The 23,627-nt window shown below is 47.2% G+C and overlaps 8 protein-coding genes across 8 annotated transcripts; 5 read left to right on the plus strand and 3 right to left on the minus strand.

Annotated features, from left to right (window-relative positions):
* The first annotated feature begins 65 nt into the window (after positions 1-65).
* Positions 66-1,663, plus strand: LOC6599951 (zinc finger protein ZPR1). The gene is made up of 2 exons (XM_002024992.2): positions 66-757; positions 835-1,663. The coding sequence occupies exons 1-2, from the start codon at positions 97-99 to the stop codon at positions 1,530-1,532; spliced, it is 1,359 nt and encodes a 452-aa protein (XP_002025028.1). The 5' UTR covers positions 66-96; the 3' UTR covers positions 1,533-1,663.
* A 123-nt stretch (positions 1,664-1,786) lies between these two features.
* On the plus strand, positions 1,787-2,229 carry LOC6599952. The gene is made up of 2 exons (XM_002024993.2): positions 1,787-1,837; positions 1,893-2,229. The coding sequence occupies exon 2, from the start codon at positions 1,902-1,904 to the stop codon at positions 2,133-2,135; it is 234 nt and encodes a 77-aa protein (XP_002025029.1). The 5' UTR covers positions 1,787-1,837; positions 1,893-1,901; the 3' UTR covers positions 2,136-2,229.
* LOC113566673 lies at positions 2,154-2,912 on the minus strand. The gene is made up of 2 exons (XM_026993358.1): positions 2,486-2,912; positions 2,154-2,413 (listed from the first exon to the last, which is right to left on the minus strand). Exons 1-2 carry the CDS (start codon positions 2,910-2,912, stop codon positions 2,265-2,267), a joined length of 576 nt encoding a protein of 191 aa, XP_026849159.1. The 3' UTR covers positions 2,154-2,264.
* Positions 2,913-3,509: 597 nt separating this feature from the next.
* On the plus strand, positions 3,510-5,052 carry LOC6599954 (dolichyl-diphosphooligosaccharide--protein glycosyltransferase 48 kDa subunit). The gene is made up of 2 exons (XM_002024995.2): positions 3,510-3,669; positions 3,753-5,052. Exons 1-2 carry the CDS (start codon positions 3,531-3,533, stop codon positions 4,958-4,960), a joined length of 1,347 nt encoding a protein of 448 aa, XP_002025031.1. The 5' UTR covers positions 3,510-3,530; the 3' UTR covers positions 4,961-5,052.
* A 1,265-nt stretch (positions 5,053-6,317) lies between these two features.
* LOC6599955 (histone H3.3) lies at positions 6,318-10,356 on the plus strand. The gene is made up of 3 exons (XM_002024996.2): positions 6,318-6,346; positions 8,665-8,971; positions 9,071-10,356. The coding sequence occupies exons 2-3, from the start codon at positions 8,690-8,692 to the stop codon at positions 9,197-9,199; spliced, it is 411 nt and encodes a 136-aa protein (XP_002025032.1). The 5' UTR covers positions 6,318-6,346; positions 8,665-8,689; the 3' UTR covers positions 9,200-10,356.
* A 1,613-nt stretch (positions 10,357-11,969) lies between these two features.
* Positions 11,970-14,433, minus strand: LOC6599956 (basic proline-rich protein). The gene has a single exon (XM_026993432.1). It carries the CDS (start codon positions 14,319-14,321, stop codon positions 11,970-11,972), a length of 2,352 nt encoding a protein of 783 aa, XP_026849233.1. The 5' UTR covers positions 14,322-14,433.
* A 339-nt stretch (positions 14,434-14,772) lies between these two features.
* LOC6599957 (frataxin homolog, mitochondrial) lies at positions 14,773-15,475 on the plus strand. The gene is made up of 2 exons (XM_002024998.2): positions 14,773-15,100; positions 15,172-15,475. Exons 1-2 carry the CDS (start codon positions 14,783-14,785, stop codon positions 15,424-15,426), a joined length of 573 nt encoding a protein of 190 aa, XP_002025034.1. The 5' UTR covers positions 14,773-14,782; the 3' UTR covers positions 15,427-15,475.
* LOC6599958 (uncharacterized protein CG7065) lies at positions 15,465-22,023 on the minus strand. Its single transcript, XM_026993356.1, has 3 exons — positions 21,749-22,023; positions 19,558-21,692; positions 15,465-17,817 (listed from the first exon to the last, which is right to left on the minus strand). Exons 2-3 carry the CDS (start codon positions 21,617-21,619, stop codon positions 16,253-16,255), a joined length of 3,627 nt encoding a protein of 1,208 aa, XP_026849157.1. The 5' UTR covers positions 21,620-21,692; positions 21,749-22,023; the 3' UTR covers positions 15,465-16,252.
* Between the last annotated feature and the right edge of the window lie 1,604 nt (positions 22,024-23,627).

Consider the following 23,627-nt stretch of genomic DNA (forward strand, 5'->3'; position numbering starts at 1 on the left):
ACGGTCGGACGGTATATTTTATCGATAAGTCCACTGTTTATTGTTGTTGTTGAGGCACGTTGTATTATTCAGAAGAAATATTTTATTTTTATAAAAATGTCAACGGTGGGCACTGCGAAGAATGCCAGCGTGGCCGAGGCTCGTCCGGAGGCGATTTTCCGGGAAATAAATGCCGATCAGACGGAGGAAGTTGTCGAGATTGAGTCGGCCTGCATGAGCTGCTTTAAGAATGGCATCACCCGAGTGCTGCCCACCAAAATTCCCTTCTTTCGCGAGGTGGTGATCATGTCCTTTAAATGCGACAGTTGCGGCTACTCGAACAATGAGATGCAGTCCGCATCCGAGATCCAAAAGTCGGGCATACGCATCGAGCTGGAGGCAAAGACGGCAGCCGATCTGAATCGCCGGGTGGTGCGGTCGGACAACTCCAGTATCAAAATACCTGAGGTGGAGCTGGAGATTCCAGTGCAATCGCAGAAGGGAGAAGTGACCACGGTGGAGGGGATCATCGAGCGCACCGTTGCCGGATTGTCGCAGGACCAGGAGAAGCGCCGCATCGACCATCCCACCGAGGCAGCATCTATTGATAACTACATCGACCGACTAAAGCAGCTCAAGGAAATGAAGAAACCCTTTCGCCTGCTGCTGGAGGACATTTCCGGTAACAGCTTCATTGAGAACATTGTGGCACCAGCCACAGATCCACAGCTGAAGACGGCGTTCTTCACTCGGTCCAAGCAGCAAAACGAACAACTGGGTAAGTGTTAGGTGAGACTGTCTGTCGCCATGCCCTCAGCGTTCTCGTGGATAACTCCCACTTCTTCTCCCCACCAGGTCTTTACGAGCAGAATCACGATGATCATCTGCTGCAGCCCATCGCCGAGGACGAGTGGCCCATCGATAATCTGCAGGGCGAAGTTCTGCAGTTTGCCACTAACTGTCCCAACTGCCAGGCGCCGTGCGAGACGAACATGAAGCTGACTGAGATACCCCACTTCAAGGAAGTGGTCATCATGGCCACGGTTTGCGGCAGCTGTGGCCACAAGACGAACGAGGTGAAGTCGGGAGGCGGTGTCGAGAAGCAAGGTGTGCGCTTCAAGGTTAGCATTTCCTCAAAGGACGATCTCTCGCGAGATGTGCTCAAGTCCGAGACGTGCAGTCTTTCGATACCCGAACTTGATCTGGAGGTGGGACCCCATGCCCTCTGTGGACGCTTCACCACCATCGAGGGTCTACTGGTGGCCATGCGCGACCAGTTGGACGGCACCTTCTTCCATGACTCGGCCGATGACAAAACAAAATCGAAAATGGATACATTTCTTGAGACATTCGATGCCGTCATGAAACTGGAAAAGGTCCTCACATTGGTGCTGGAGGATCCGGCTGGCAATACCTATGTACAATCGCTGAGCGATGATGATAGAGACGCGGACGACAAACTGATTGTGGAGAGATATGATCGCTCCTTCGACGACAATGAGCAGTTGGGTCTAAACGACATGAAGACCGAAAACTATGAGCAGGATGCGTGATAACCGATGTCGTGACGTTGCCCTACTCGTACACTAGGCATTTATCTTAAATCAAATACAAATTAACTCTATTCAAGGCCGCATCCAGTCGTTCATAAGAATATATTAAACAAATTTTATTTGCAAAGATTTTTGTAGCGTCTTTTCCTTTTCTTAGTCACACACCTTGCAAAATTACATGTAGAACTCATGTAAAAATTGCCATATGGCAGCATTCCGATCACCACTTCTATCTATCGATAAATCGTATATTCAACATCATCCCTACGAGCAGCTGCTTGTTGTGTAACTGAAACGGCAATTTTGTAAATATTTGGAAAATATCCCTTGAAAATGCACTAAAACAACGTACTTTTACAGAGCACGAAGATGTCTGCACCCGCCGCCCGTGGCACAACGTCGCTGCTGAAGCGCGCCTGGAACGAGATACCTGACATCGTCGCCGGCTCTGCCCTGGCCATTTGTGGCATCGTGATGGCCGGAATCGGAGTGGCCAACTATTATGCCAAGGACGGCGACAACCGCCGCTACAAGCTGGGCTATGTCGTCTTCCGTCACGACGATCCCCGTGCCCAGAAGGTGCGCAACGATGAGGACGATTAAAGAAAAGCCAATACAAACTAGCGGAAAATGTCATTCTCACTGCACCTTTTTTTTGCTTTATGCTATAGCTAAGTAAAACAAACATTTAAACGTACACACAATGGAATGGAGTTGGAGTTATTGACTTTACTATACCCCATGCACGAATCTGCAATGGAATCTACAGGCCTTTGTCGTGTGAAATCGCTCTTCGCAGAATCCGCACTTGATGCTTGTGCCATCCTTTGTCGGCGTGGCCTCCGTCAGCAACTCTAACGCCACATCTGTGGAAGATGGTGCTGCATGAGAGGTGGAAGATGGAAAAGTGTTGGATTACTTAATTTTGATAAGATTAGTATATGCGCTGCTACCAGTTTCAGGCTCTATTTTGAAGACCACCGTGTTGGGGCAATCATCCGTCTGATGAGCATCCTCGATCGCATCGCCTCTGGAGGGGTACGCCGGGTAGTCTACCTTGGGTTTCGCCTGTGTCCGGGTAGCCAGGCTGCGCTTTCGTCTCTGCTCGAATTTCAGTGCCACATTGAATTCCGCGTGGGCGGTTATCCAGGTATCGTGGAACTCGTAGGCCAGGATTACTTTCTTTACGCAGATGCGACAGATTTGCTTGGGGTAGTCATCGTCTTCATTTAAGGATGGCAGCGACGAGGGCAAACAGGTTGCAAGTATATCCAGTAGCGTCACTTTCTTATTAAGGACCGTGATTTTCTCCTCAAAAATGTTAAGGGCCTCCAGGCACTCGCTCCCGCAAGTCCGACAGCAGCTTTCGAATATTTCCATTGTACTTTCTTGCCAGTCCTATCTCTTCTATTATCTATAAATACTCCTATATTTTGTTATGATGCTTCTTGGCTTGCGTCCATCATGGAAGCCGGTCGCTACATCTGCGGTGTTCAAGAAAATGTGAAACCCCTGATACGGTTCGATCTATTTTGAAAAAAATGAATGCTTAATATGCATATTTCAAGATCAGACAGGTCATTATTTCTGTAAGTTATAATATCCATCTAATATCATTGGTAGGATAACAGTTGTAGTTCGTGTACCATCACACTTCACGTTATTCACGTCTGAGTGCAGCACAGCAGCAGAGATTATCGACTCTTATATTAGAAAATAACGTGTTGGAATTATTGTATTATAATTAAATAATGTTAAGGGAAATTAATTTCAAGGATATTGGATTACCATATTCATATTGTGTTTAGTAGATCCATTTCAAGGATTTTTCGATTGAATGATTGAAAGATTCCACACTATCGACAATACCCTTACTGAGCTCAATAAACAACGCGCAGTGAGAAAAGCACTAACGCGTAGCTGTCATTGTCGCGGCCATTTATAGTGGTTCTTTTTTTTGTGACAAAAGCCGGTGCGGTGAAAAAAAGGTTGTCAAATATGTGGAAATATGCACTAATCGCCCTCCTGGGCATTTATAGTAGCAATGCAGTTTTGCAGACAGATGCCAATACACTGGTGCTACTCGACAATCTGGCCATTCGCGAGACCCACTCGATTTTCTTCAAATCGCTGCAGGGTAAGAGTCACCGCGCCCGGCTTCGGCTTCCTAACCTATGACGTGTACAAATTTTGATTGCGGAAAAATTGATTCCATTGCAGATCGCGGGTTTAAGCTAACCTACAAGCTAGCGGACGACTCCAGCCTGCTGCTGTCGCGCTATGGCGAGTATCTCTACAAGAATGTGATCATCTTTGCGCCCAGTGTGGAGGAGTTCGGCGGCGACATCAGTGTGGAGCGTCTGGCCAAGTTTGTGGACGACGGTGGCAATGTTCTGGTGGCCGGCAGTGAAAAGTCCGGTGATGCGCTGCGGGAGTTCGCCTCGGAGTGCGGCTTCGAGCTGGACGAGGAGAACGCTGCAGTCATCGATCATCTCAACTACGATGTCAGCGATGCTGGCGAGCACACCACCATCCTGACTTCGGCCAAGAACCTGATCCAGGCCGACACCATTGTTGGCAAGGAGAACAGCAAGGCTGACTCGGCACCACTGGTGTACCGAGGAACGGGCCTGATTGCCGACAAGGAGAACCCACTGGTCCTAAAGCTCCTCACCGCCGAGAGCAGCGCGTACAGTTACAATCCTCAGTCCAGTGTCACCGATTACCCGCATGCTGTGGGTCGCGGTACTCTGCTGATTGCCGCCCTCCAGGCGCGCAACAATGCCCGCGTCGTCTTCTCTGGATCCCTGCTCTTCTTTTCGGACGAGAGCTTCACCACGGCTGTCCAGTATGCTCAGAGCGGTGTGTTCCACAAGCTCTCCGGCAATCGCGTCGTCGCTGAGTCCATCAGCCAGTGGGTCTTTGGCGAGACCGGCCGCCTACGCGTTGCCTCTGTGCAGCACCACAAGGAGGGCGAGTTGCTGCCCCCAGGGGAGGCGTACACTATTACCGATCCCGTGATCTACACCATTGCCATTGAGGAGCTGGTGGCTGGCAAGTGGCAGGCGTACAAGGCGAGTGACATCCAGCTGGAGTTTGTGCGCATCGATCCGTTCGTGAGGACCTTCCTGAAGCAGACCAAGACGGGCAGCTATGAGGCCAGGTTCGAGATACCCGATGTCTACGGCGTCTACCAGTTCAAGGTGGACTACAATCGTGTCGGCTACACCCATCTGTATAGCACCACCCAGGTGTCGGTGCGTCCGTTAGAACACACACAGTACGAGCGCTTCATTCCCAGCGCCTTCCCGTACTACACGAGTGCCTTCTCTATGATGATTGGCGTCTTTATCTTTTCGTTTGTGTTCCTTCACTTCAAGGACGAACCCCTCGGCAAACCGCTCAGGGAGGACAAGAAGTCGCAATAAAATGAACATTTAATACTTTAAACCAGCGTGCTTGCATCTTTAATGCAATGCAATCAAAATTAAAATCATTTTACACTGCTTTTCACCACTAAGCCCCCTTTTTTGATATCATAGGGAGTCGCGGCACGCGTGCCGTTATACTATTCTATCCGGTAGAATTTTGTATAAATACTATCTTATACAATATGTTTCTTACAGATCGTTCCACCGAATATTCAAGATGTTTCCATTCTGTTATATCTCTCTCACTTGGCCTGGAGCCGGCACTGGACGAGAATGAGCGAGAGAGCTCTTGTTAAAGGTGTGAGGTGTGACATCTACATACATATGTACACAAAGTTGGTTTTTAGAACATTCGTTCCATAACTTGTACATGCTTGACCTACCGATTATGTAAAATTTGTATATTCAGATTTGGAAGAAACATCGATGTTTCAATATCATTAGTGCAATAGCCCGAGCCTATATTTATCTCGCTCACACTGCCGGCTTCTCCCATAAGGTTCTTATGGCTAGTCTCACTGCCGTTCCAGTCAGTTCAAGTCGATTTTAGTGGAATGGCTATAATTCATAATTTTTGAAGGAGCAGGGCTATCGGGCAGGATCTACCCAGCTTAACCAAATGTCTTTTCAAAAGTTGAGCAGAAGGTATAGCAATTTATACAACATTGTTGCAACTGATTTTAGTGCGCGCCAACTAAATGTAGAGACTGAAACAACTACATTAAAATGTAGTTTATATATAGCAAATGTGTATATACCGTGTATTAAATACAACATGTAACAATTTACATTTCTGTTTACCGTTTTTGTTTCAATTTTTTTATAATAAATTCAATCAATCAAAGACTCCCTTTGTCCTTAATATTAGCCAATCTTGTTGAAAATTGATTCATCAATCAAATTATATGTTCAGAGATAAGGGTCCCCGCTAGCTAATTGTGTACATCAAACTAAATTTGACTTTCGATCATGGACAGAGAACAATTAACCCATTGTCGACCAGTGGGTACTAAAAATTTTAAAATATTAATTTTTATTTTCAACGGTATATACGAATCCAATAAAAGCAAGTATTTAAAATAAGTCAGTCAAGTAGAAAATTGATTCATCAACGGCCTAAAATGATGTGGGCAGAACTAAGGGTTTTAGTTAGCCAGCATTATTCAACGGAATATCAAAAACGAGGAATATGCTAAATAGAACTTGAATTAGTCATTATATTTACGGTATATTTTTTAAATGAGACCGTTTATTTTGGTATATTTCTGGGGGTCTGCTGGTCACATTGGGTCATTGTGAAATCGTTTTTCGTCGTCGTTTTTCGTCGTGTGCGTTCTCTGTGAAAAAGTCTTGAAATTTATAGTTTGTTCAACTAATTAAACGGTGAGTGCTATTTTAAACTAAGTTAAAATATATTTTCTGGCTTTAGATTAGCTTGCTAGTAGCTAGGGGGGAATGATTTGTGAAAATAACATGCGGTAGAAATTTGTGGGGATGTGTTTTGGTTTGCGTGACTCCGGCGGCCGTCTAGCGGAGCCCCGTTTTTACATGTATGCTTGCATATATATATTTGTACCTGGTTTTGGGGTGCTCCGCTGGCCAACCGTTGGAGCTCTAAATGTTAATTTTTCTCGTTTTCGGGGCTCTACTTGACGGCTGGCGGAGCCCCCAACTTTTGACGTCCGTCTGCATGTTTTTATTTTTGGGGTTCCGGTGGAGGATCAGCGGAGCGCTGATTTTTAGTGCCGCTTTACATATAGTTTTTTTTCTTGTCCGACGGATACACACACAAATGCACGAAGACGACGTGAGAGGTGACTTCGTTTTGCACGATGGATGCATTGAAGTGGGGTACCGTTTGTTGTTGCTCGAATTTTCAAAATGGCTGACAGCAGGAGAGTAGCAACAAAATAGTTCAAGTAATTGTTCTAAAGTTTTGTGTGTGTATGGAAAGATTGGATCATCAAAAAGGGCGCCAAAAATATTTGTACATATTTTTTGTTTGTAAGATAAAGTAATTTATTTATTGTTCAGGCGGTGGCTTTTTTGGTATGAATTTTTACACACATGCAAACACACACTCGAATGCATGTACAAAATAATGTATTAAAAAGTGATCTATTTAAACAGTTCTGTGAGAATTTTCGAGACAGTTGGAAACGAAAACAGCGCATAAGAGAGCACTTAAAATATCTATATATTTTAACAATATCTAAATTTGTATGGGCTTTTGCTTTTTGTATGGGTGTCTGTACCAACACATACACACATCCATATATACTCATGTGATTGTTTTATATTTTTGTGGAGTGCTGTACGAGCACACAGTTGTTCAAAGACATACATATATGTATATGTATATGTGGGCAACGAAAGTTAATAATCGGAGGCAAATGAATACAGTTTTGTGGAATAAAAAAAGGCGCGCAAAGAATAAAATACACGTGAATATGCACATGTATATATTAAGTGCAACTGCATATTTGTGTGACTAGTCATGCGCATTGGTCTTGGATCATGATTTGTGCTTCCAGAAGGTTCTCCACCCACCCCGCATTACAGTTAGTCTATTACAGCCCCCCCCCCCCCCCCCCTCCCCCTCCTGCTTGCATCATTTTCTCTCTTGTCTTGAGTTTCGTTAGGATGTGCAGCTGTCACACACATACACATACACATACAGACGGACCCGCACGCACACGAATTCACATGTAGGCTGAGAAACGACGCAATTTGTTGGCTGGCCTGGCCGCCACAACCACAGGCGCTCTCTTTCTAACGCCAATCGTAGTAATGCCATCCCTCTTTGTCTTGGCGCTTTTTAATGCGCGCCAACGCAATAATTTGTTTTGTTTGTTTACTTTTTTGGCGCTTCGTACAATTTTACGTTCACTTCGCACACACGTACAAACCACCGCTCTGGAAAGTAAGTGTGTTTGTTCCATGCATATTTTTCCAGGCCAATGCAGATCGGGAAGAGGAAGACGATGAAGAATATTGGGTAAAATTAACAGAAATAGAGGGAAATGTAAAACCACGAATCATTACTTCAACTTGATTGATTCCGCATAAAAAAAAAAAAAATAAGTTGAAGAGGCGCGCAGCACGAAAAAAAAAAGAAAGGCCCAGCATGGCACGGCGGAAACAACTCACAAAAAGTATGGAAAAAGATCGAATCATGTTGTGTGCTCATGGAAAAAGAAATATATGCACTCGCACAATGGCTCAAGAGCGCGCTGAAGAGGCACTCGAAGCGAAGTTGCTGCTTGCTGCCTCTGCCGCCGCCGGGGGCCACTGCCATAGCTACGACTGAGGCTGCAAGCCCAAGTCCAAGCCCACCAAGACACCAGACGTCGTACGTCGCCACACGAGTGGATGTTTCTCAAGTGTTACCCAGAAAGCGCCGAATGCCGGCAAAGGGAAAATGTAGAGGCAGCCGGCGCAGCACCAGCAGCGGCTAGCAGCTGGCCAAAGATTTCAACCCTCGCTGGGGTTTCCTCTGGGCCACAGCGGACTCATCGGCCACAGTTGGCTGCCAGTGCTCCGGCGCTGAGCATCGCCCGTTTGGGCTCTGGGCTCTAATCTAAGTCTAGAAAGTGTAGAATAGGATCAAAGTCAGTGTTTATCCTGTTATTGAAGAAACTTCACTCAAATTCACAAAAATCAGTTACTAAAAATCAATTCAATTCTTTACGATTTTGCAGTCTTTGATTCAAATAAAGAAGAAAAATGGCCCGTACTAAGCAGACCGCCCGTAAGTCAACTGGAGGCAAGGCTCCACGTAAGCAGCTGGCCACCAAGGCCGCTAGGAAGTCGGCCCCGTCCACCGGTGGTGTCAAGAAGCCACATCGTTATCGTCCCGGAACGGTTGCTCTTCGTGAAATCCGTCGTTACCAGAAGTCGACTGAGCTGCTTATCCGCAAATTGCCGTTCCAGCGTCTTGTTCGTGAGATTGCTCAAGATTTCAAAACCGATCTCCGTTTCCAATCGGCTGCCATTGGTGCCCTTCAGGTGAGTCTCGTGTCATAACGTCCCCCTCACCCCCAGATGCTCCCCACGAAAGAGAAAGAAAGAGTTTTCTAAAACTGCCGATGTCTGTACATTTTACAGGAAGCCTCTGAGGCCTATTTGGTGGGACTCTTCGAGGACACCAACTTGTGCGCTATCCACGCTAAGCGCGTCACTATTATGCCCAAGGACATTCAGTTGGCGCGCCGCATCCGAGGCGAGCGTGCTTAAGGAGGAGTATGTCCACAGTTGAGTGTAACAATTCCCTTTTCAATGCTCGCGATAGCGCTGTACTGCTCTCAACAACAACAAGCAGCACAAACATTATGCAAATGGTCATGCCGCATTGAAGGGGAAAACAAAAAAGAGTTGATTAATCATCCATTCATACACTTACATGTATACACTTACCATCTTTGTTTTCGAGCTAAGAATAGTTTAGGAAGAACAAGTTTTTTTAATTTAATCATTATAACTGGCATTCGGGCACACAAACACACCCGGACGCCCGATTCGTATCAACATATGGTCCCTGAAGATTTAACTTAAACTTACATACACATATGCGTAACACATTATTATTATTGCTATTATAATTGTACATTAGTTTAAGTTTTTTTTCTATATATACATTTATATTGTAAGCCACCGTCGTCGCTGCGTCGCACACTATGGCTCGCTCTCTCACCCATCAAAAAGGTATGACCTTCTGGCCCGCCGCTCTTGTCGTCTCGAACATCGCCACCACATCTCCAACTGTCGTGGACGTCGCGCTGTTTGCTAGCAGATCCCATAAACTAATTGCCCTGTGGAGTGGTCCCGAAAGAAGCTGCTGCATGGGGCATGCCGCGCCAATCACCAAGCGAGTGCGAATGGGGACTGCCGGTAACAGCAAGTGAGCGGCGTTTGCGTGTGGCAAGGCGACAGAACGGTATGGTCGGTTTGGCTATGCCGGGCGAGGGAGCGATGTCCATGTGAAACGGCGAGCGAACGGCTGGTAGGCACACCACACTTTAAAGACCCAACTTCAACAAAAACAACAACAACATGTGAAAATGGTATCCAACATAACACCGAAGACCGAATTGAGTACACTTATTTCTAAACATATATACATATACCACGTAAAAAAATCATACATACATACATCTTGTAGACACTAGATATAAATATATATCTTGTTTTTCTTCCTTTCGTTAATCCCGCATACTCGCGTAACAGAACAGCGTTACAAGAATAGACGACACACGTATACCATCCACCATCCTGTGTGTTGCGGCGAGAGTAGGGAGCGAAACGAACGGAATAAAACAGGTGGCTCCCGGCTCGCTCCGCTCTCTCTGTGTGGGGAGCGGGGACGAAGGTAGTTGATTAAATAAGTTTTAGAATTACATGCATTTTATACGTTTAGGCGAGAGAGAACGAACAGAAACAGAACGCTAACCCCTTGGATGGTTGAGGGTTGGGGGAATTCAAAAACACACATATTGCAGATACAAACGTAAAATTTAACAACAAATTACCCAATATTATATACATATGCTATATACTAAAAAAATACATTATATACATACAAACATACATAGAAATAGTTTACCACAAAATTCAGCAGAAATCATTATCCTTAAGATTACATGAAGAGCGTATAAGAAGTATGAACCTATAGCATTCGATAACATCCAAAATTACCCAATAGATACAATTAACGAAAAAACAAACACCCAACAAATGGCTAAACAAATTGTAAACCCTAAAACTCTTTTAAACTACAAACAACAACAATCACACACAAAAAATAAACGGTTTTTTCTAGAGAAGAAGCCAAAAAAAAAAATTCATGAGCGTGTTTCATTTGGTGGGGTTTGGGGAGGGGTGTAAAGAGCAAGCTTCATGGTACAGTTGCCTACAAAATATGAGCAACGTCATTTGCGCTGCTCTGTCGACGTGTTTGATAATCTCTGCGAAGCTGTATGTGTGTGTGTTTATGAAAGAGAGAGACTTCTAGTACGGCCTGTGTGTTGGTGTGTAGCGTGCAAGTGGGTGGATGGATTGGCGGCTGGTCGTGGAATAACTGGGCGCCATATGGCAACGGAGGTGTACAATTAAAAGATGACCTGATCTGACCCCGCCCCACCACTGCTTTGCAATTTGCATAAGTTCATGTGCATATACATATGTATATGTACATATGTACCATTTTTGACAAAGTTAACTGTTTCTTTCCCATTAAAGCTTCTCGCTTAGTTCCAATTATGGCCACAGCTTAAGCTTAAGTTGGCGGCGCCACTGTGTTTGAATTTGGCGCGCTTGGACGACAGACTCGCCCTACCGCCAAGTGTAGTACCAAAAACAGACACCACCCACAACACCAGGATAATGGCCACTGGAGTCTAGTAAATGAATTCCCTTGTATCATATCCGATCCGATCCATATCCTAATGCTGATTTTTGCAACGATTAACAGCAGAAACACAAGTATCAGGTTAGTTATATCATTTCTCTCAATGCTCTTTAAAAAAATATATAAAATAAACCATTACAAATTGTATGTTTAATCATCATTATACACATATAACTCAGCGAAACACATCCGTAATTCTTATTTAGCTTTCATAGGAGCACTCAATCTATCTTCCTTTCGTTTTATATTTAATTTTTAATCGTATATTTCGTCGTAATCGTCTGGATACGACCCACAAAATATAATATTCAGAGCTCACAAAAAAAAGAGGGGGGCAGGTGTATTTCTCCACTTATTACATAATGAAATTGTTGTGTCGTCCCACGTGAACGGGTAGGGATGGAGAGATATGCGGGGGTCAATGTAAGGAGAGTCAGCATCTGGGAACAAGACGGGCGGGAGGGACAGCTATGTTACAGCACGGGGCGTGGGTCGGCGCGTATCAAATAGAGGTGTATAAAATAATCTAAAAACTAAATCTAGGAGCTGATTGAGATGTGTGATTGAGTATGCGTATGGGGTAGATGGTACAAGTCCCAGTTAGTCCGCCGTCTCATGCTTCTCCGCATCTCCTGCGTGCTTGCTGCCAGGTGGTGCCGCCGCTGTTACGGGTGTCGGTGCTGCATTCTCGCCGGTTGCCGCTCCGGATGGTGGTGGTGGTCCGCCTGGTGTCGCTGGTCCTGCTCCTGGTCCGACGCTGCTGGGAGGCGCTGTTTGCTGAGGTGGCGGCTGTTGGCCATAGACTCCCACTCCCACACTGGATCCGGTAACTGCTCCTCCACTCGGCTCGTGCAGGTGTCCCGGAGGCGGTTGCTGCTGCTGCTGCTGTTGTTGTTGTTGCTGCTGCTGCTGTGGTGGCGGAGGTGGATTATTGCCGTGCTCGGGTGCATAGTGCACGCCCGGACCCGGATTGCCATTGTGCTGTGGCGGTGGACGCGGCGACATGTAGTGGGAGCCGGGCGGTGGTCCGTACGATTGCTGATAGGGGGAGAAGGGTGCATAGTAGGGCTGCGGCGTGGGATGGCCCCCGTACTGGGGCTGATAGTAGGGCGAACGTGTTGGACCGCCCGGCGGCGGTGGACCGTGCGGCGGTCCCCCGTAGTTGGCATAACCCGTGTGAGGTGGTGGCGGCAGTCCCGGCATTCCTGGCGGCGGCTGATGCGGCGTCATATGGGGTGGCATATGCGGATGGCCCGGTGGCGGATGGCCCGGATGTGGATGCATCTGCGGCATACCTGGAGGAGGAGCCGCTTGCTGTTGCTGCTGTGGTGCCTGCTGCTGTTGCTGTGGCGGCAGAGGTGCCTGTTGTTGTTGCTGTACACTTATCGGCGGTGGCGTTGGCGTCGTCGCTGCTGTTGGAACAGATCCCGGTGCTCCTGGGTTGGCGCCCGCTACCTCGCTTACAGCCATCGGCTGTGGCGGTGGTGTGGGCGTTGGCACGGGCGTCGGCGTTGGCACCTTGCTGGGTGGCAACACCTTCAGCACATCCTTGGGTGGTTCTCCTATCGTTACGGTCGACTGTGGTGGCAGTGCGGCGGCCATTTCCAGCTTCTCGGGCTTGATGGGTGGCGGAGGAACTGAGGGCTTTGGCGGTGGCTCAATATCCATGGGCTCTGGATCCGTCTTGCTGGCAGTTTCATGGACATGCACAACCGGGGGCGCAGGGGCTGGTATTGGCAGTTGATTAGGTTGCGGCGGCTTGACGGTGACCACTGACGTTTCTTTCGCTGGGGTCAAAGCTGGTCCCGGTGGCGCCTCCTGGGCTGGTGCTGGCGCCGGTGTTGCTGACGGCTGGCCGGGCTGCGTCGGTGGCTGCTGTTTGGAGGCCTCCTCGTTCCTACTGGCCACCGCAGTGGGACCACCACCGCCGGGCGCAGAAACGGGGCCCGTCAAGGAGCTGTTGTTGGTATTGATGGGCTCGTCAAGCCGCTGACGATCACGCTTGATGTCCTCGTACATACGGTGCACCATCTTCTGGAAGGTGTCGTCATCGACGGCGGGCTTGCAGTGGCGCTTCAGCTCCTCCTGGAAGGCCTCACTAGACTCCACCATGCGTTGCTTCTTCGCCTCGAACTTCTCCTCCATCTGCTGCAGCTCCGCCTCCAGTTTGGTCTGGTGCATCGTCAGGGAGCTCACCTGCCGCTTGAGGACCTGCATCCGTGTGGTGGTGACCACGGATCGGACGTCCGGCACCACAGCCTCCGAGAAGATCTCATTGATCAGGCGATGATTGCGCAGATACCGAGCAAATGCCATATGCTTGGCCGTGTAGCCCTCATCCAGGTCATCTTCGTCCTCCGCTGGCTGGATGTCGATGCGACGCTCATGGGATTTGCTTCCACCGCCGCGGGACGGCGTCTCGTGCATATCCACATCTGATTTGAACTTGCTCTTGGCGGACATGTACGACTGATAGGCGGGCGTCTGGTGGTATGCCTTGAGCGCCTTCTCATACTCCACCTTCTCCGCCTCGTACTCGTCGATGAACTCCGTTTTCTCCTCATCGCTGAGCAGCTTCCACATGGCGCCGATCTTTTTGCCCAGCTCCCACAGCTTTAGCTCCGGGTTTTGAGCCTTTACCATGTCCCACACCCGCTTTGAGTACCGCATGTAGGGCAGTATGGGTTTTTCTGGCGGCTTCGGTGGCTTGGGCAGGCGTGATTCGTTCTGGTTCTTGCTGCTGGATGATTTCGTCACCTTTTGTGGTGTGAAAGCCGGATTACCATAGTTGCTGTGCGTGAAGATGGGCGTTTGGTCCTTGTTCCGGTCCCCACCGCCACCGCCGCCAGACGAACGAGACCGGCTGCCGCCTTGGAGCGGTGTTACCGGTCCGGGGCCCGTTGGCGCACCCACTGCTATCTGCTTGTAGTTGCTCGGCAACGCCATTATCATTCATTCACAATGTTTTAGTTATTTAACGGCAATTGGATCTAAACTATACACGATTCAATGGTTATTTCATCGACAACAACAGAAAAATTTTCATGTGGACGCCATTTTTCTCTGGTTTGCGTCGGTGTGAGGTATTAGGGATGGTTAAAAATGCACTACTATATCAATATATCGATGTCTTTGAATCATAATAATATACTTGGATTATTATGAATATTATGGATTGTGTTAGGGGATATATCATGGACGGAACAGATCGACACTATTTTTCTGTTGTTTCACTGACTACTTGATGCTTAATTGGACCTTATTGGCAGAAATTTTGCACATCGAATATATCGATGGTTACGTCAATTGCTAGTTGCAAGTGTGACCGTACTAAGTGCTGCTCTGACAATCAGTTTTACCCAAGTTGGCAGCATCGTTCACTTTAATATTGGAATTATAAATAAACAAACCCAATGTTCACCAGGCGTGTAGTAGCTCGGCTCAGCCGCTTAAATACACGTTCTGCTACCGCTGCAGGCTATCACAGCTTATGCTGGCCAAACACAAACCAAAACCGAGTTCCTACGGCAACGACGGCCTCCGAGGTCTTCAATCAAAATAATGGACCTTTGAGACGGCGGCTTTTTAGCAGCCAAATCGAGACGGAGAGCTCCCTGGACACGGCCACCTACGAGCGAGTGTGCTCCGAGACCCTTGACGGCCTGTGTGACTATTTTGAGGAGCTGACCGAGAACGCCACAGACCTCATTGGCACCGACGTGGCTTATGGCGCAAGTGTCTTCAGATTTTCCACCCAATGGTTACATCACGCTATATGGTGTTTATTTTTTCTTTGCGGCAGGATGGTGTACTCACAGTGAATCTGGGCAAGAGCCACGGCACCTATGTGATCAACCGCCAGACGCCCAACAAGCAGATCTGGTTAAGTTCCCCCACCAGCGGTCCCAAGCGCTTCGATTACGTTGGCACACCCAAGGCCGGCAAGTGGATATACAGGCACTCAGGCCAGTCGCTGCACCAGTTGTTGCAGCTCGAAATACCAAATATTGTAAAGTCCCAGACCGTGGACTTTATGCGGTTGCCCCACTGTAGTTAAGAGTTTAGTTCCTTGATAACATAAAAAGAGTGGATCGATTACCGCTTTACATTTTCGCTCACTTTATTGGTTCTGCTAAAAAGGGGGATGTTTGAAATGATTTTTTTATTACAAAAAAAATATTCTGTACACTTTGGAGTGCAGATTGAAAGGTCCGCCCAATCATGACATGTATCTTTATTGCTCTGCCAAATAAGGGGACGGGACAGATGCTCACTGATTCATTTATTTTAACATTTTAAATGTAAAAATATGTTTTTTCTGCAACGTATCAATAGGCTTGTGACCGGTAACAGTACCGCAAAGATCTCGGCGCTTGATACAAACAATTTCTTGTACAAAAGTTTATACCTTTACATATTATTTCTCAGTTTATTTGTTTTACCGAAAACAATGTGAAATTTTATTTTTATTACCTACTAAACCCAAAAAAAAACGATGCCGGCAAGACCTGACCTTTCTTTGACTTCAATGTGGCCGCTGTACGATCTCTCGATCCGTTCCGTTCGGACTAGTGCCCTGAACATGTTTCGCTCTTTATTTAATCTGCTGACGCATGTTCACTTTCGTGCATCCTACAGTTACGTTTTACAAAAAAAAAAAAAATTCCCTTCTCGTGGCAGGAGCAAAACTGATGATCGATATCGAGGAGATGTCGCCAACAGTTGGATCCCGTTAATTCGAACCTCTTCTCTAGCAACTAAACTGCGCACACACTTATCCGGGTGTGCATGAGCTAGAGGCAGACTGATACTTGTGTATGGGTGTATGCGTACGCAGTATGTATGTGTGTATGTAGATTAAATCGCCTTAAGGTTAACTTAAACTAATGACGAGGCCCAAACATATTGTTGTACTGCTGCGATGGATGGGGCGGCTGCTGGTGGTGTTGTTGCTGGGCGGCCGTGTAGTTTTGCTGCTGCTGCTGCTGCTGCATGGTGTACGGCGGCGGCTGGGGGACGACACCATTGTTGGCCCAGGGATTGAGTGGTACACCGCCATAGCCGGGTATTTCCTGCCCAGGTCCCTGGTAGTTCGAGTAGCCGGGATAGGAGTAGCTGCCGCTATAAGTGGTGGCACCATGCATCTGCGGATCCTGACCAAAATGATGCGACTGCATATGGAATGCCGGATTGGCATCCTGCTGGTTATATCCCGCCTGCTGCTGCTGCGGCTGCTGTTGCTGCATCATGGGACTGGGATTGAGCCCACCCATTTTGTTGGATCCTTGTTGCTGCTGCAGCTTCTTTGCGGCGGCACGTGAAGACTTACCCGGAGTACTAGCACCAGTTGGATTTTCACGTTCTCGATGCGCCTGCTGACCGCCATTGCCACCGCTGCCGCTGCCTCTGCTTCCGCCTCCGCCACCTTGCTTGGTGAGCGTGTCCATCAGATTGGCTATAATCGATTCAGTGTCAAGCGAAAACTTTGAAGCGGCGGCCGGTTTGAAAGTCAAAGCATTCGGCGAAGATGGAACCGGTACCACAGACGGGAGGCCGCTGCCGCCTCTGCCTCCAGCACCGCCGCCGCCATTCGAGTCGCAGGCCTTCATCACCAAATCATCAAAATTGTAATCGTCGTCGTCATCATCGTCGATAAGGAATTCTGGGGAAGAGCGTCCGACGCGACGCTGCTTGGCGCCCTGGATAGCGGGCATCTCACGCTCAAAGCTACGACGATGGGTATTCAGCGAGGACAGAGCAGCAGCCGTGGCAACCGCAGCAGCAGCCAAAGAAGACTTGGACGATGAAACAGTTGCCGCAACGGCAGCAGAGACGGATGAAGTATTTTCGGGATTGATGGTGCCAGCGACGCGTGAGAGAAAATCACTGCAGGACTCCCCGTCGCCGCTGAGCTCCGCCAGATTCACATACTTGCGTAGACATTCGACGCGCAACGGTTCCTGGACCTCAAGCTTGCGCAGATGCCCGATCAGATGGACTTGTTCCTCACTGGAGAGGAACTTGAAGTTCTGTAGCAATGTCTGCAGATCGGAATCGGTGAGGGACTCCATGCCAGTGGGATCCGATTTGGACGCTACCACCGTTTCCACCTTCTCCTTCTTGTGCAGATGACTTTCCACCTCCTTCATCAGCTCGTCGATATCAATCTCAATGGGATCCGTCACAACCTTGTCCTTCGTCAGTCCCAGAAGATTGAGGACTTCGGAGAAATGAAATTTCTTGCCCGCCAGCCGACGGCTCTTCTCGATCTTTGCCAGCGTGGCATAGAAATGCAACAGCCTGTCCATATCCTCGCTGCTCATATCATAGTAGCCCTTGCCGACCAATGCGCTGGCCAGCTTCGCGCAGACAACATTCCGATCGAATGGGAGCTGGGCGGGCGATGGCGGTATGGGATTCGCCTTGCTTTTTCCGCCGTCTTTCTTGGCTAAAATGGTACGTGAATGCACCCATGGGAAACGGGCGAAAAAGGAGCACAACACAAAAACAAAAAAAGGAAAAAGTTAATCGTCAATCAATCGTCATGTATTAAACACAAACGTGTGTGTGCGATTCAATCCCCCTCAGAGGAGATCAAATCAATATCGAATTACATTACAACAGAATTATTTGGAAATAAATTACATTTTATACTTATGGATGGTGTGGCGGCGGTGGTGGAAGGACGCTTGCTGATCTCGCTTCCACAGGGCGTTGCGGGCGTTCATTTTACACTTTGTTTTTTACACTAACCAAAAAGGAAAGAAAGCTAAACTCGAACGCGAAAAGGGTCCGAACGAGCGACGGGTTCATTGTGGTGTTCATTTTCCATCCGGAATGGAAAAGCAGAAGTACAAAATGGTGTCCCAAAATGCGTGAGATACCGATACCGGACCGATTTAAGTCGAAAAAAAAACAAGGAAATTACCATGTGGTATGCATATATACACATTTATTGATCAAGTATTTTCTGAATAACGACCTTAGGCCTCGCGCACACTATAGCTGAAAGATAAGCCGAAAACGGAGCTGAGCCAAAAGAAGCTTTCAATAGGTAGATATGAGCTTTCTCTTAGCTACATACTATATGTACATATGTCTATATTCTTGCTGTTCCCTATAGATCTGCCCGCACTTTTCCCCGGCCTTTCCGTAACTTTCGATAACACAATTTGAATAGCCTCGAACACACCTTATCCCCACAAATATCCCTTAAAATTATTGCTTAAAATATTTATCAATATGTGTCTTCACGTGGCACATTTTATATATTTTCCTTTTTCTCTCTCCTATATTTCCCTTTAAACTTAATATTAAAAGCAGGTAAATATTAATAGGATCCTATATTTAGGATAAATTGTTAATCAAATAAATATTCAAAATATTTGGATATTATGTACTTTGCGATCGCGCAAACAAAAACGAGTAGACATTTCACGAGAATAAAAACAAAGCGGAGCTTATCTAGTTGAGCTTTTAAAGCTCTCAGCCTAGCTTATAGGAGCTTTTGCAACTGCATTCGGCTCCGCTTTCAGCTATTGTGTGCGCGCGTCTGTCCCCTTAAAAAGAGAGTTTAAAGACTATTGTGGAGAAAGATGGACCCCCAGCATGTTGAAAACAAAAAAGGAACAGATCAACGTTTTATTTCAATATCAACTTTGTTTCCGTTCGAATGTTATGTAATTTATTGAAAAATGAATATATTATTCGTTTAGCCGAAAGATAAACTAAGTTTATGCCCCATTGCAACGGAATGACATACATAGGTTCAAAGAGTCTATCCATCGGTGTAAAGTCCATGCTTAAATACCTTTCTCATTCGGTTACAAAGACACACACAAAATCGGTTTTCATTCGGGTTTTTAGCCAACAAAAAAAAAAAAAGAAGAAAAAACTGAAGCCAGAGGATGCTTCAAACGCGACCGAGCTTCAAGGGAAGAATCGCGAGGGAGGCGCGACATGCCGACGGACAAAACGAATGTTGAATACTAGGACTAGGGGATACCTTTCACTTTACGGACTTCTCAACTGAGAACTGGTGACCAGAAACCTGGCGTAGAATGAACACTAAATACTTACCGCACACACACACACACACACATATCAAACGCGATAAAAGATAGGATATAAGGCGGATTTGTAGCTGCTAGGCTTAGAGTAAAAAATAAATGGGGGGTGTTTAACATACCTTTTTCTTTCACTTGAAAGATGATGGCCGCTATATTCGTGATCAACTTTTTCACAACGCGCACTTTTTGCGGATCATCCAGCACTTCGGCTATGAGGATGCCCTTCAGTTTCTCTTTGGTTGTCTCCAAGAACACACAATTATCTTCGTTCAGGAGCAGATCTTCGGCAGCATTTGGCCGCACCATCTCCATGGCCAGAGCCTTGCTGAGCAGACTCAAAGCCTTCGGTCCGAGACTACCCAAATGATCCTCGACGGCTGATAGCATGCGCAGCACACTGACCACAGTGAGGGGTCCATCGTCGGCCACCGGGGGCTCTGTATCCTTATCCGGCGATTTGGAGCGTGCCTTTTTGGGCAAACTATATTCGGGATAGACACGCGAGTCCATCACACGGAATGTCTCCATGCGCTCATACGCCGCATGACCCGTACCTCGGCTAAAGCTGCCGCTGCGATAGAAATCTGCGTCACTGGTGCGTTCCCTTTCCCTTTCCCTGTCCCGCTCCCGATCGCCGCTGCGACGTTCCGCGTAGCCACCACCATCACGCGGTCGGCCATGATTAGATGACAAAACCTTATGATCCATAGGACGACGATGATAGTAGACCGGAGAACGAGAGCGACGTCCCCGCTGAGGGCTGCGCGAATACGGGCTACGCGAACCGTTGTGTCTGCTGTAGTGGCGTCGCGACGAACGGCTGCGTGATCTGCGCCCTGGATGACGGCTTCCTCCTCCCACAAAGCCACGCTTCGGCGACTGTGAATGCGAGCGAGATCGTCTGTTATAATGGGCACGATTTCGCGATGATGGATTGGGTGTTTCGTCATCGCTAATGTCGATGACAGTTTCAGGAGCACCGCCACCTCGATTGTTGCGAAAATTCGGCTTACGGCGGACATGGGGCGGCCCCGACGAAGGGGCGGCTGATGCCTCACGCGGACTGGATACACGTATCTTGTAGCGTTCCATGAGATCCTTGGTCTTCTCCTCATCTTCGTCGGCCAGCTTGAATTTCTCTTTGAGTTCCTTTTTGATTTTTCCAACTGCAATATTGAAGAGCTCGACGCGTCTGTCCTTCCAGTAGCTAATCCATTCGGGCTTGTAGTCGTAGCTATTCGGATCGGTCTTCTTCTCCTCCTGCAGCTCCTTGTAGCGACGATTCCAGAACTGCTTCCACTCGTCCGGATAGTCGGGATGCTTCTCCGGAAACGATTCGTATGTCTCAGTCTCATCGCGCAGCTGCTTCAGCTGCAGCTCGAGCATGCAGCGAAATTTCTCCCATTTGTAGCGCTCCTGGGCAATGATCGAGGCCTGCATGGACAGCTCTTTGGGCGTGGGAAGCTGTTGTTTCGGCAATTCACGGGCCGCCGGTGGCGAACGATTGGCCCCACGGCCACTCGGCGATTGTTCGTCGATGGGGCTTCGCTTTTGGTTTGGGCCGAAGCTTTCGTCATCACTCGAGATGGCATCAAGGGCAATGACGCTGCTGCTGTTGTTCTCTTTCGGCGCGATCTTGTCGCTGCTCTCCTCCTGCTGCATATCCTGCACCAGTTTGCGTGCCTCCTCCACGAAATCGGGGCCAGAGAACTCGTCGAAATGGAACTTGTCACGCACCTGGCTGCAAAATTTCGAACGATATTGACTAAATTGTGAGCTGGGCACCGACACAATACGACGCGCACGGCCGCAATGTTTTTCAATCAATTGGCAAAGAATGCCGGTGGCAATGACCAGATCGCCGCCACCGTTGGGCGTGCGTTTCTGTATCTTTTGCAGGACCTCGTAGGCCTTTTGGAAATGTGTTTGCAAGTACTTGTTGCGATGCGACAGCGACGTCCAGTGTACAAACAACGTTCGCACATCGTTGTAGTTGCTGCACAGGACACAATAGTAATTGGGCACCAGGCGTCCCTCTTCGATCAGCTCGACGCAGTATTCGGTGCCAATTAATGGACCGCGTGTGTAATCATCAAGTTGCTTTTGTATGATTGCCGGGCGGGACGAGGAGTCGTCTTCCTCGAAGCCGGGCGGCACTGGTTCGCCCGGCAAAAAACTCATCGTTGCTGCCTATATGGGATCTGGGAAAACCGGCGCACACAATCTCGAATCAATCTTTAAACACCGACAAAACCTGTCCGAATACGAAGCACATGGTAGTAAGAGAAATTAGGCCCGATCCCTACTTACCTTTTTTGGGTTTGTCCAAAACCAAATTTCGATCTGATTTCGGTTCCTTGTTGCTACCGCGTTCTCTCGGCTTCCGTCTTCTTTTCTCTTTCTTTTCTTGTTTTTTGTAGCACTGTTTTTTTTGGTTCACTCAACACACGCCGACGCACACACACCTTTTCTGGAGCGGCTAGCGTCCGTAGATGTGGCTTCCCAGTTTAAATAGTGCTACTTACAATACTTGCGACTGACCTTTTGTGCCCTAAGTACAATGCAAAACACTGCAATATACGTTTTGCCTCCTTTTTATTCGTTTTTAAAGCGGAGAAAAAATATTTATTTACTTGTCTCGCACATTCAGTGTAACCGCGGACTTATCGATCAAATATACCGTCCGACCGTCAGAAATATACCGTCTCATTTACCAAATATACCGTAAATATACTGACGAATTCAAGTTATATTTTACATATTACTCGTTTTTGATATTCCGTGGAATATTCTCAGCTATATTGAACAATTAGCCATGCCATCATAATTTTACACGATTGATGAATCAATTTTCTATTTAACTGGTGTATTCCTTATACTTGTTTTTATTGCATTTTGCGTAAAAGGAGGTTTTAGCGAAATAAGTCAAACAAAAAACAATAGCGAAACAATCAAAACAAACGAAAAAGGAAATTGCTCAATTTTGATATTCCATTGAATAATGCTGACTAACTAAATCTCTCAGCAATGCCCACATAGTTTAATCCCATTGATGAATACATTTTCTACAAGATTGGATAGTTTTTAATCCTTGCTTTTATTGTATTTATTGTAAAAAAAGGTTTAAACGAAAAAGTTCAACAAAAAAAGAGTCGCTATATTGCGTGTAAGCCGTAGTATAGGCCTTTGTATACCCTATTTTGTTAATTTTATACGAAATTATAAATATTGATATGAAAATAAAACGTAACTAATAAGACCTTTTCTCAAATTTACATTTTTTAGACATATTCATGTATATTCATATTCATGTATAGACAGTCAAAAGCTGTTTGAAATAACAGTCGACTAAGCAGTCGACCATACAATAAAGCGATCTCCATCCTGGACCCTCTCAGTCCTTGCTCAAGCATCAAATACAGTTTGTACCTATTTATTTCATGACAATTTCTATGATTTCGTATATCCACAGGCTCTGCTGTTGTTGCTGTTGCTGCGGCGATCGCCATCTACGATGTTCATCTGCTGCGGGGCCAAAGGGGGGGCGCATTCGTCTCTGGATCGATGTGGCTGAGGCCCTTCTATACCTGTACGAACTTAGCTTGCTTTGGCAGCGGAACAACGCCTACATTTTTTCCTTTGACACCAGATTTGGCATTAGAATGACCACCGTTTGCTGCGTGTTGATGGGCTGCACTTAACGTGTAGAGATCTTGTAGAATTCTCGCATGACCTCTCATGCGAGAGCAATGCAAGATCGCCACACGCAAAACCGAAGCCCATCAAAACGGAGCAAACGGTGGCTATCCTCCGGCCAAATCTGGTGTCAAACGGAAGAAATTGTTGACGTTGTAGCGCTCCAAGGCAAGCTAGGTGTATGCAGGTATAGAAGGTCCTTGCCCTTGCGAGTCCTTCTCATCCTTTCCCCCGCCCCTGTCGAACCTTCCTGCAGGGCACGCCCTTCATGTCATTCGTGAAAACATTTGGCTAGTTGCTGGATGGTGCCCCTGCGGATGCGGTGAAATTCGATCCCCGCGTTGCGTAAGCGAAGGCCTATGAAGGGACGGAACGGGACCGTATACTCGTAAAATGGAAAAAAGAGAGCAAGAGATTCGTCTTACCCAAGTCGAAAAACCGATTTGTTTATTGTGCGTACGAGTGCTGGGATATTTCATTCCAGGCGCTTAAA

The sequence above is a fragment of the Drosophila persimilis genome, unplaced genomic scaffold, assembly GCF_003286085.1.
Source record: "Drosophila persimilis strain 14011-0111.01,24,50 unplaced genomic scaffold, DperRS2 tig00000829-arrow-arrow-pilon, whole genome shotgun sequence".
Taxonomy (NCBI): domain Eukaryota; kingdom Metazoa; phylum Arthropoda; class Insecta; order Diptera; family Drosophilidae; genus Drosophila; species Drosophila persimilis.

Excerpts from the sequence above, each read along its gene's own strand:
- LOC113566673 (XM_026993358.1), bottom strand. The coding sequence starts at position 2,912 with ATGGAAATATTCGAAAGCTGCTGTCGGACTTGCGGGAGCGAGTGCCTG. Across the intron at positions 2,414-2,485 it reads CAAAATAGAGCCTGAAACTG|CACCATCTTCCACAGATGTG; the intron begins GTAGCAGCGCAT and ends CCTCTCATGCAG.
- LOC6599951 (XM_002024992.2), top strand. The coding sequence starts at position 97 with ATGTCAACGGTGGGCACTGCGAAGAATGCCAGCGTGGCCGAGGCTCGT. Across the intron at positions 758-834 it reads GCAGCAAAACGAACAACTGG|GTCTTTACGAGCAGAATCAC; the intron begins GTAAGTGTTAGG and ends TCTCCCCACCAG.
- LOC6599957 (XM_002024998.2), top strand. The coding sequence starts at position 14,783 with ATGTTCACCAGGCGTGTAGTAGCTCGGCTCAGCCGCTTAAATACACGT. Across the intron at positions 15,101-15,171 it reads GCACCGACGTGGCTTATGGC|GATGGTGTACTCACAGTGAA; the intron begins GCAAGTGTCTTC and ends TCTTTGCGGCAG.
- LOC6599955 (XM_002024996.2), top strand. The coding sequence starts at position 8,690 with ATGGCCCGTACTAAGCAGACCGCCCGTAAGTCAACTGGAGGCAAGGCT. Across the intron at positions 8,972-9,070 it reads CTGCCATTGGTGCCCTTCAG|GAAGCCTCTGAGGCCTATTT; the intron begins GTGAGTCTCGTG and ends TACATTTTACAG.
- LOC6599956 (XM_026993432.1), bottom strand. The coding sequence starts at position 14,321 with ATGATAATGGCGTTGCCGAGCAACTACAAGCAGATAGCAGTGGGTGCG.
- LOC6599952 (XM_002024993.2), top strand. The coding sequence starts at position 1,902 with ATGTCTGCACCCGCCGCCCGTGGCACAACGTCGCTGCTGAAGCGCGCC.
- LOC6599954 (XM_002024995.2), top strand. The coding sequence starts at position 3,531 with ATGTGGAAATATGCACTAATCGCCCTCCTGGGCATTTATAGTAGCAAT. Across the intron at positions 3,670-3,752 it reads TTTCTTCAAATCGCTGCAGG|ATCGCGGGTTTAAGCTAACC; the intron begins GTAAGAGTCACC and ends ATTCCATTGCAG.
- LOC6599958 (XM_026993356.1), bottom strand. The coding sequence starts at position 21,619 with ATGAGTTTTTTGCCGGGCGAACCAGTGCCGCCCGGCTTCGAGGAAGAC. Across the intron at positions 17,818-19,557 it reads CTTTCAAGTGAAAGAAAAAG|CCAAGAAAGACGGCGGAAAA; the intron begins GTATGTTAAACA and ends GTACCATTTTAG.